This window comes from Mus pahari, chromosome 16 (assembly GCF_900095145.1).
Source record: "Mus pahari chromosome 16, PAHARI_EIJ_v1.1, whole genome shotgun sequence".
NCBI lineage: Eukaryota > Metazoa > Chordata > Mammalia > Rodentia > Muridae > Mus > Mus pahari.
In genome coordinates, this window is record NC_034605.1 from 27,908,229 (window position 1) to 27,919,638 (window position 11,410).

The window sequence follows — 11,410 nt, forward strand, 5'->3', positions numbered from 1 at the left end:
AGAAGTCATGAAAGCAGCAGACACGTGATTCGCTCCTAGGGAATCTCTCAGCCCTTGGCAGGTAGACAGCTTCCTAAACTCAGGCCTAGGTACCACTAGTGCTAAGGGATAGGCAGGAAGCTTGAACTCAACTCCTCTTGATGCTTCTTCGTGCTGGTGACACTCACAGTGGGAATGACAGGGATGACCAGAGAGCTTCTGAGCCTTTCTCCCGCCTCTCCAGCTTTCTCCTGACCAAGGTTTGAAGGCCGAGGCAGGGACTACTACATCTCTTTTTGCAACTCCTCCCCAAACATTTGTCAGGGACAGAACTCACAAGTTTTCATGAACTGATTTACCAGATCAAATTTAACCACAGGAGAAACATCCCTCAAAGTGACATCCCTCAGTGGGAAAGAACATCTTCTGAGACATTTTGAGGTCTGTATGATCACTGAGGAAAGAGGGACTCTAACACTACGGCCCTGAAACACCCTATTGCCATTGGTAAGGTTCTTGCCATTCATCAGGATAATAAATATTGGAAGAGACCTGAACGCTCAGATGAGTGTGACCGGGAGGGCCCTTTAATGCTTGGGGGATGATACAAGCTAGAATTATCTGAAGGCAAAAATGACTCCTGTGGGGATACTAAGTAATTCCTTCCTTGGAATGTGGGCATAGGGGACAAAGTAAGATGATGATGTCACAGGGCCTTCTGCTGTGGATGGATTCAATGTATCTTTTTTTTTTTTTAAGATTTATTTATTTTATGTATATGGCTACACTGTAGCTATCTTCAGACACACTAGAAGAGGGCATCAGATTCCATTACAGATGGTTATGAGCCACCATGTGGTTGCTGGGACTTGAACTCAGGACCTCTGGAAGAGCAGTCAGTGCTCTTACTCTCTGAGCCATCTCTCCAGCCCTGGATTAAATGTATCTTATCTAGTTACTATATCAATACTATACCCCCCCTTTCTCCCCTTAACATCACATATGCCCCCCCCATAGTGTTATATCTCTGTTAACATTGCTCCTCTGTTCATTGCAATTTGACTATGGGCATTACACACACATAGTCCAAAAAGAAGACCACAGACTCATTTAAGGAAATGAACAGTGTGATATGAATCCTGGTCAACCAGGACATGTTTTTATCCCTCTCTTTCTAGCCAGCCCTGCCCTAGGGAGTCATCATGGTTCATAACCAGCGCTCTAGCTTCTCGGGAATCTTTCTGAAGTAAAGAACCCCAGAAAAAGCCACAGGTACCATGTCAACGTGGCCCTGGAACATTAAGTTTAAGGGAAAGGAATAATATTAAACATAGGACCATGCTTAATAAATAATTCCCCATGTGAATTATGCTGGGCCATGAGGAACACAAGCAAGGGATATAGGAGCATCCCCCCAAGAAAATCATTACTTTATCTTGGTTCAGTCATAGCTGGTTCTTAGGTAATAACTGAAAATTCAGTTCAGTTTACAGTAAGTAGCCCGAAGAATGTCAGACTCTGTGAGGACAGGGACTTGGAGATAAGATGTCGGCCATAAGAATGTGATAGGTAGCTTTAATTGTCAACTTGGTACAACCTAGAATTGACTGGGAAGAGTCACAGTGAGAAATTATCTATATTTAGGTTGGCCTGGGACATGTCTATGGGGAATTATCTTAATTGATGTGGAAAGACACAGCCCACAATGGGTGGTACCATTCCTTAGGCAGGGGTTCCTAGCCTATATAAGAGTTGAAAAAGCAAGCTAAGCAAAAACAAGCAAGTGAGCATAGAAGCAAATCATTTCTACCTGCCTTTGATAGGGGTTGTGATATAATTAGCATTTTAGAGTTCCTGCCTTGATTGTCCCACAATGATGGATTATAAGCTGAAATAAGTCCCTTTCTCCACTAATTTTCTTTTTGTTAGACTATTTTATCAGAGCAACATAAATGAGGCTAGGATACCTTAAATTCTCTACCATGATGGCATATCCATCTCTCATTTTCTGTCATGCAATATAATGTATTATGTATTGCATGTATTGTTTGCTGCCTGTTCTCTCACTGTTGAATCCCCAGTGATTAGACTAATGCCTGGGGCACTATAAGCACTTAACAGTATCTGTGGGATGACTAAGGTGAATGAGTATGGTGTTAAGGTGGTGACATGCACAATAGGCTAGAGAGTGGTACTGGTGCTCATTACGAAAGGAAGTTGTGAAGATTTCCTAGGGCAAGATAGATCTACCTGAATCTTGAAGGATGCATAAGAACCAGGGGAAGAAAAGTAGAAAAAAAAATACCTGAGCTATATTAGGAAACAGAAAGCAGAGATGAGACTTAATAGCTGGAGGTGGGCAGTAGCCCTATGCTCAATCAGTTTCAAGCTGGAAGAAATGCTAGAAAACTGCTAGAGATTTAAATGTAAATGTATTCATGTGTGGTTCATGTTTTACAAATTAATTAAATTGAGATAACAACAGACAGGCTAACATTCTGTTCCTCTGATGTTTAAAGTATGCTCAAGGCCTTCTAGTCTGGCCCCCTGAAAGATGCAAACAAATTCCCTTCTATGTTTATTCCATGACAGAGCATCACAGGAGCTGAGGTCAGAAGGATCTCAGAGGCTCTTGAACAAGGACCACTGCTTCCTGCTCCTGGGAGATCCCTGCTCTTTCAATGCTAAGCCCATGTCTGCTCAGGATTCCCAACAACATCCTGCATTCAGTTAGAACAAATAGCATTGTAAGAAGCCAAAATGCTCCCCTGACATCCTGTGCTGGGATTTGGTTCTCTCTTGGACATCTTCTCTTACTCAGAAGTCATCGTGGTCAAAATAGCTTTCATTTTTTTTCCCTGGGGAGACTTGTCCCTGAGCCAGCACTCAGAGTGGCCAGAGTCCAGAGTGAGATTCTGGAGGCACCCAGGGCTGACAACCAGGAAGTTTCGATTTATGGTGCCTTTGGCTAAGAAACAGTTTTTCTTGGTTAGCTAATCTGTAAAATGAGTGTCAGTGTTTGAACAACCCAATTTAAAGCCTATATATGGGACTGGGGAGGTAGATCAGTGGGTGAAGAACTTCTGCAAACATAGGAACTGAGTTTAATGCTAATAGCCCACAGTGTAAAATACAGGAGTGGCAGCATATGCATAGTCCCAGCACTGGGAAGACAAACGTGAGGATCCCTGGGGATTTTGCCAAGCAGTTTAGCCAGCTAACCAATAAACCTCAGGTCAGTGAGACATCCCCATTTTTTATGACACCCAGGGCTGACCTAGTGCTTTCACATGCATACCCCTAACACACACACACACACACACACACACACACACACACACACACACACCACAAGTCTGGGTGTGCCCAATAGCCCACATTTTCACAAAAACCCACATATTGTTCTCAGTTGGATATGCTCCAACTTCACATAAACTCTGCTCAAGAATTCTTTGTATCTAAATATAGAGACACTTGTTTTTAAACAGTGATGTGAATACAGTACTCATGTATGAAATTCTAAAAAGCATTAAATTAAAACAATAAAATAAATGTGACACTCCTACAGTAGACAATTAAGCCTATGTCTTAAATCACTTGCTTGCTGATTAAGAAATCAGATGTGGTGACAATAAAACATAGGCCTGGAGATGGACAGAGGCTGGCACAGCAACAGGGGCAATTCGACACAAGCTGTAGAGAGCATTGTGTGAACACTAGAGTGATGATTGGAACCCACCAGTCACAACTTTTCTTGTCTACTAAGTTTTCAAGGAAAATGTCACACTGAAATCATCTCATGGTCATCTGGGTCAAGAACACCATAAGAAGAGCATAAGATAATGACATGCAGTGAGAGCTAACTGGGGGCACATGTGTTCACACAATGCAAAGTGTGTCACAGTCATCAGCTCCCTTTGCCTGGCACCCCACAGGCAACATGCACATCCCCATCTGAGGTTCCTCTGCTCTGAGCCTATGACCTCAATGAGTGGAGTCAACATCGTGGTGGGAGACCATATCCAGCTGCCAGGTCCTGATGGTACAAGGTCATGGTTACTTGTTTCTGTGTAACTTTAATGCCCACTGAGTTTGCTACCAAGGTGCTTAAAAACAAACAAACAAACAAACAAACAAAAAACTAGTACTTCCTGCACATTCCTGGTCTCTTCAAAGACAGATGCACAGCCTTCTTTTTCAAATGCATGCATCTCTTTCCAGGAAAGAGGCTACAACAGCTGTTTTAGCCACTGTTCCAGAGCCAGGCTTTTCCCATGCAGCTGTCTCGTCTATCAGCAAAGATTTCCTGGGGAAATGAGAAGACACAGGCAGCCTCCCCCATGTGGCCCACCCTCTTTCACTCACCATGGTGCTAGTATACTCTTCCAGCTCAGCCTCGGAAATGTTCTTTTTGTGGTGGAGGAAAAGGTCTCGGAGAAAGTTCTGTGCCCCCAAGAGAAAAGTGACGTTGAACACAGTGAGCAAGTAAGATATAAACTTGTTGAAGGTCTTTTCTATAGGGATGGGGATTGTAACTTGTTTTGTGGAAGAAATAAAATGTTAAATAAGCATTAAGTATTAAAGTGGAAGGTTGCCACTGAAAGATGCTCTTGGAAGCCAGAGAGGAACTCCAAGCACAAAAAACATCCTAAAAGCTTCATCTACCTCTCTCCCAAAGACAAGCACTTTCCAAACCTTTATTGTTTCCTCATTTGTTTATCAGTTTTAAAAGTGTTACTTATTATTGTACTGTGCTGTGTATGCATGTGTGCATGTGTATGTGCACATGTATGTGGTGTGTGCAATGTATGTGTGCACATTTGTCTGTGGACACATGTATATGCATGCATACAATATGTAGGATGTGCAACAACATGTGGAAGTCAAAGGACAACTTTGTGTCGCTGTTCCTTTCCTTCCACCTTTATGTGGTTCCCAGGACTGAACTCAGGACACTAGCTTATGCCATTACAAGCTGAGGCACCTTGCCAGCTCATTTTTAAAATCTTTACAGTGATCCACTTCCTCTAGTCAGGCTGTTTTTTTAAGAAACAAATTCAAAGCCGCATGTCTTGGGTCCACAGAAATACATACATATATCTACATCTACATCTAGATCTACATCTATATCTATCTATCTATCTATCTATCTATCTATCTATCTATCTATCTACATGTATACATGTATGTATGTATGTATGTATGTATGTATGCATTCTAAAGATGATCAAACCAACCCTTCACCCAGAGTTACTTCCCACTGACACTCACACAAAGCTCAGCAGCTGATATGAAGCCACTGCTGTCCGCATCGTATTTGCGCCAAATCTGAAACACACAAAAGGCATTTATCTCAAGTCTTGGCTACCTGACTTCTTGTTATTTGACAAGAAGCACCCTAATGGAGGGTTTAGTTCAGCTCATGGTTCAAAAGAACACAGTCCATCATGGTGGAGAATGTTTGGCTATATGAGCTCAAAGCAGCTGGTCACATTGTGTCCACAGTCCGGAAGCAGAATGGGTAAAAAGTAGGGATAGGCTTATTTCTCACAGTCAGGCTCCATGTCCTGAACAACGTCACCAGCAAGAACCAAGTATTCAAACATATGAGCCCAGGAAGGACTTTAAAGCATAACACTGACCGTTTTCAGGTATTTCGGGGGAGGCGGGGACTTATATTGGGTTCCTGTGATTCAGCATCTAAAAATGGTCCCTAATTGAATACAAATAAACATTTTCCATGGAGTTCAAGGCTGGCTGTGGCAACAGCAATTGTTTGGGTAGAATTCAGCAGAGATGCAGATGCATCACTGAGATATCCCAGAGCCACTCAAGAGGACCATGCCTCCACTAGAAAACTCTAATTAGAATCCTAACAGACTTCTGTTGAGGACAGTACAGAAAGCAGAAATATCTTCTCTACATTCAAAAATCCAAAAATGCAAGCTACTATGTAAATACTGCTTTACATACAGAGCTGAGCTGTCAAGAACTAGAGAGAAGTTCTAAGAGACCCCACAAGACAAAGAAACGAACAAGATGTCTCCTAGGCATGTCTGCTGAGCTCAGACCACACAAGTAGGCTTACTCAGAGACCTGCCCTCCTGGGAGACAAATCTGAGACAACACAAAGTGGAAAATGTGTTGGTTACCTATTTACAATTAAAACTCTGAAGAGTAATATCTTGGTGACATGATGAACTTTGGGCAGGTGGAGGTGGGGAAATACAGATGCTAAGAGAATAAGAACACTACAAGGTTGCTCATATGTCCCTAGCACTGCCCTAAGCAAGCTGGGCTACGCAGCATGATCCTGCCAAAATGAAAACAAAACAAGCAATTGGCCCTGATGGTGCATATTTAAAGTATCAAAACATTGGAGAATGAGGTGATGGTGGGGTGGGGTGGGGTGGGGGTGGGGGATTACAAGTTCAAGGCCAGTGTGGGATACATAGAGGAAAACATAAAAACAATGACCAAGAAAACAAACACCCAGTGGAAAGTTTCCTAAGCACTCTTGCCTAGTGGCCAATAGAGAGGATAAATGGCCACTGATGCGTGACAGTGGCAAGCCATCCTTCCTGATGACTGAGGCCAGCACTGACAGACTGAAGATACAACTGCTTACTGAACTGTAAGACAACAGCTGAACACCCTTGAGCGACACTAATGCTGTTACTTTGACCACTTCTGACTATTCCATGGAGCCACACAATGAAAAGCATCATGAAGGTTTTTTGGGGGGTTTTGAGTTTGCTTTGATTTTTAGTAGACAAAATTATCCTTCCATCATACTGGGGTGTCTGTTATCAAGCATGATTATTCATCTTCATTGCCAACTTTAGTAGTTTAGAATCATCTAGGAAGTACACTTGTCCTACATCCAGACAGGTTTAACAGGGAAGAGAAGAAACACCATGAGTGTGAGCAGGACCATCTCACAGACAGGGGTCCCAACTAAATGAAAGAACAAGGTCCAGCTGAGCACTCAGCCATCTTTCTCTGCCTCCTGCACTCAGCCATCTTTCTATGTCTCCTGGGTAGGTCTCTGCCTGTAGACCCACTATGATCAGCTGCCTTCTGCCCTGCCACCATGCGTTTCCTCGCTGTACAGTCCAACTGTAAGCCAAAACAAACCCTTTCTTAATTTGATTTTGTTGAATATTTTGTCATTGTTTTGTTGGAGATTTAGCATCAGGAGAATAACAAATTCATTAAATGCCAGGGTCTTAATTCCTAGGCATAACCAGATTGTAGACCCTGCAAGGGTAATGTGAAACACTGGTCCTCATACTACTATTTAATGAGAGAACTAATCAGAAATGTCACTTCTTTCAGTCCATGTAATTTATGATTGATTTAGCCAGGCTTACAAAATCTATGTACTAAATATAATCCATAGTCTAAATTTTATATGTAAGAATACCCTAATAGTGAAAATGTCAAGTAATTTTAAGAAACAGATTTTTACAATGCTTGTCTCCAACCTGTCTCCATTTAATGATGTTATAATACTATTGAATCTGAGCCACTGGAGGACTGAAGATTTTATGTGAATATTCAGTAAGCCTATTCTTAAAAACACAAAATAAAAAGATACCAAGTAAAGAGAAAAAGCATATTGCCAACAGACTCATAGGAAAGGTTACACCCCATGAAATAGCAAGAACACAAAGAAAGACATTTAAGATACAAAAAGGGGGGCTAAGAGGATGGTTCAGTGGGCACAGTGCTTGCTGTGCTGAACCGTTGATTTCAGATCCCTAGCACCCATGTGAAAAATCGCTGTGTGGTGTCATGCATTTGTAATCCCGGCACTGAGAGGTGGAGACAGGAAGATCCTGAGGCTCCTAGCCATGAGCCCCTTGTTCAGCAACAGGCCTCATTGCAAGTAAATCAACAGGTAGGTAGGTAGGTAGGTAGGTAGGTAGGTAGGTAGATAGATAGATAGATAGATAGATAGATAGATAGATAGATAGATAGATAGATAGATAGATAGATAGGAGGTAGATAGCAATCAAAGGGAGATACTCAATGTTATGCTAAACCTCTCCTGTCGTTATTCTATAGAGGTTTGCTCTTTAGTGATGCAGTGTTCAGCAATGGGATTTTTCTCTGATGCTTCTGTAGATGCATCCATGATATGGAGCAATACTCATAAGACACCAAATCATTCAGGCAAAAGGAAGAGACTCTTTAAAAGTTAACTCTGATCCTGACTGAATCTTTGCAGTTATTTTCCATGACACCCCACAGCACAGGCCTATGAACCTCTGGGGACTTGCTCACTTCACCCTGTTTTTATGTATTCTTCTAACCACTTTGGTTGCTTTGAAAATATAATTATTTGATCTTGCATGTCTTGGATTACTGGAACATATTTGTGGTCCGTTCAGTTAAGTTCTATAAGTTTACTAAGCGCATGCTTATATAGTTTAACAGCAGGATAAATAATTGTTCAAAGGATGCTAAACTATGGCAACAATTTCAGGAATGAACCAGGATATGGAGCTGTCATGACTCTACAGCTGTGGCCTGGGACAAACTGTGAGCTGTACTTCCCTGACACTCTTCATCAGTGTAACAGTTACTCTCCAGACGCTGAGGAAGTGGGTATCCGAGGGGCAGGGAGGTCAGATGAGCTATCACTATTGTCTTTAGCATTTACTCAGTACAAGGTCCACTGCCTGGATCAACACTCCAACAAATTACAGTTTGACTGTGATGTATCTTTAGAAAGGGCTCACGCAGCTTCTCCAGCCTCCACAGACCCCCTACTGCAGCCTCCTGGCTCTCTCATTCCATCCTTTCAACCTACCCTGCCTTCCCCTGGCCCCAGATAAAGAAGCCTCCAGCTCAGAAGCAGTCCAATAAAAGGAGAGATAAATAAGCTCTCTTGGGGGCTAAGTTGTTTGGCCATGTCCTCTGGGTATACCTCTCCCTCAGGGACCAGACAGAGGAATGGATGGCAGTCCCACCCTCCTTCTCCATGGAGACAGCAAGTACTCACCTGCATAAATTCTACACTATTATCCAAGGGAGTTTCCAGGCGAAAGAACAGGAGGAAATTTTCATCCTCAGATAAGAACATACTGGCAAGCTACAGGAGACAAAGAGAAATAAATAGTCAGGGGCTCTGACCAGAGTCCTTTAAGAAGTAAAACATGTAGTGTACATATCATAGGAGACGTTCCCAGGATGGAGAATTCTGCTTAAAGCTCTAAGCCATTAACGATTGGTTCCTTCAAAAAGAACCATATTTCCATTAGGTCTAAACTGTGGATTGCTCATTATGGAAAATAATAGCAGTAATGGTGATGATGATAAGTTCATTTATCATTTAATATGTTCTGGCACCTCCACTATTAAATTGACAGTTTATTGATATTAGAAAGTAAGTGTTGCTCTAAGGTTCATAATGCAAATTCAGTCATCGTTCCTGGTTTATTTTGTTCTGTTCTGTTGCTTTTTCAGGCAGGGTCTTAAGGGATGGCCAGGAACAGCCTTGCATTTATGGTAATTCTCCTGCCTCAGGCCTCCCAAGTGCTGGAATTATGAATGTGAGCCACCACACCTTGTTTAATTCAAATAATCTTAACAAGCAGCTATAAATCACACACACACACACACACACACACACACACACACACACACTGAGCCTCCATGTTTCACTGGTTGGTGCTATAGATGTAGAGTTCTTCAGTGCCACGTGTGAAAGCAGAAATGGCTGCTCTCTGCCTAGATGCCAGAGTGCTGGCTATGGTTTATATTATTTAACATAATTAATGTCTATCTTCTACTACAATATGCAATGTGTTAATTCAGTCAGCCACCTTCCTATAGGAACTCCAGTTTGGTTGATTTACTTCACATGGCCCATGAACTAGTGTAATGTCTTCATCCCTAGTGATCATACACAGTCTTAGCACACAGCCAAGTTCAGCTGGGATTGTTAGAGTGAGTATTATCTTCTTTCCCGGTTGTCTCCATAAGTAAAAGTAATTTTTTCTGGGTCTTGTTCAGTGTCAGAGTGAGTCCAGACTGTACCAGTTACTCACATGCTTGTGATGTAATATGCCCACTGTACTGCCAATCATATAAACATGTAGCTCATTCAATCATTTACAGTACAAAAGTCTTGATAACAATTAGTATCAATTTGTTTCTGACTTACATATTTACTATAATAGGTTCATCATTTTAGTGTATACTTTCTTAATTTTAATTGCAAAGATGATGTACAGTATACTTGATGTGAATGGAACATGAACACCTGAGTTCAAATCCTCAGCAACAATGGAAAAGCCAGGTATGATAGCCCATCACCTATAGCACAAGTGTTGAGGGGCAGAAGCAGACAGATCCTTGGATCTTAATGGTAACTCTCCACCAACCAAGACAGCAAGCTTCAGCTTCAGTTGAGACTGACTGAAGGGAGTAAAATGGAAAGCAATTGAGGAAGACACCCAGTGTCCTCCTAGGGCTGTCCCATGGGTGTTCATAGGTGCACATACACATTCACATATATGTCTATACAATATACACCATACACACACACACACACACACACACACACACACACACACACACACACACACAGATGATTGTAGGTGAAAATGCTTTCTGAACAGTAAACTGCTTTCTAACGTTTACTAAGAGAAATAATCTGCTGAGATGAGGACTGTGGGGAGCAGATACTGCATGGCCAAGGCATGGTCATGCTTTCGTAGGTGTTTAATAAAGGGGGTTAAAGTAAATAAAGGTTTTCTGGCGTGTGTTTGTTCATTGCATTGTTGGGATCAAACTCAGGGCTCTACACCTGCTCGGCAGGAGCTACACACTTAGCCTCTGCTTTGCTCTTTGTTTGATTGTTTTTGTTTGTTTGTTTGGCCTTTTGGTGTTTGTTTGTTTGTTTTGAAACAGCCTGGCTGTCCTGGAACTCGCTCTGTAGACCATCCTGGCCTCAACTTCGAGACCTGCTTGCTTTTGCCTCCCTAGTGCTGGGACTAAAGTTGAGCACAACCACACTCAACCTCTGTTTTGGTCTTAATGCTCTTCAGGGAGAGATATTTTCACCCTTCCCTAGGAGCTGATATGGAGGTTTAAATTCATTCTCAGTAAATGTTTTCTGATTGTCAAGATTCAATTTCCATGAGATGATAGACAAACAAATGCTGGATGAGGAAGGAACACTCAAGAACAGAGCAGGAGTGAGTGTTGGATAATCTACTGAAAATGAAAGAATTGTGCAGCTGTAATCCCAGGACTTAAAGTGGACAGAGGAAGGTCCAGAGTTTAAAGTCATCCTCAGGTACACATTAATCCAAGCTAGCCTGGGCTAAATGAGTTCCAATTTCATAAACAAGGTGGAGGTGGAAAGATTCTTTACTATTTTTTTTTTTTTTTTTTTTTTTTTTTTTTTTTACAGTCT

The 11,410-nt window shown here is 41.9% G+C and overlaps 1 protein-coding gene across 1 annotated transcript in view; it reads right to left on the reverse strand.

Annotated features, from left to right (window-relative positions):
* The window catches only part of Scgn (secretagogin, EF-hand calcium binding protein), a 40,028-nt gene that overhangs the window by 18,416 nt on the left and 10,202 nt on the right, over positions 1-11,410 (reverse strand). The window contains exons 4-6 of the mRNA XM_021216051.2: positions 8,990-9,079; positions 5,251-5,307; positions 4,345-4,422 (exon numbers count right to left, since the gene is read on the reverse strand). Of these exons, the coding sequence (XP_021071710.1) occupies positions 4,345-4,422; positions 5,251-5,307; positions 8,990-9,079 (225 nt within the window). The remainder of the gene's footprint in view (positions 1-4,344; positions 4,423-5,250; positions 5,308-8,989; positions 9,080-11,410) is intronic.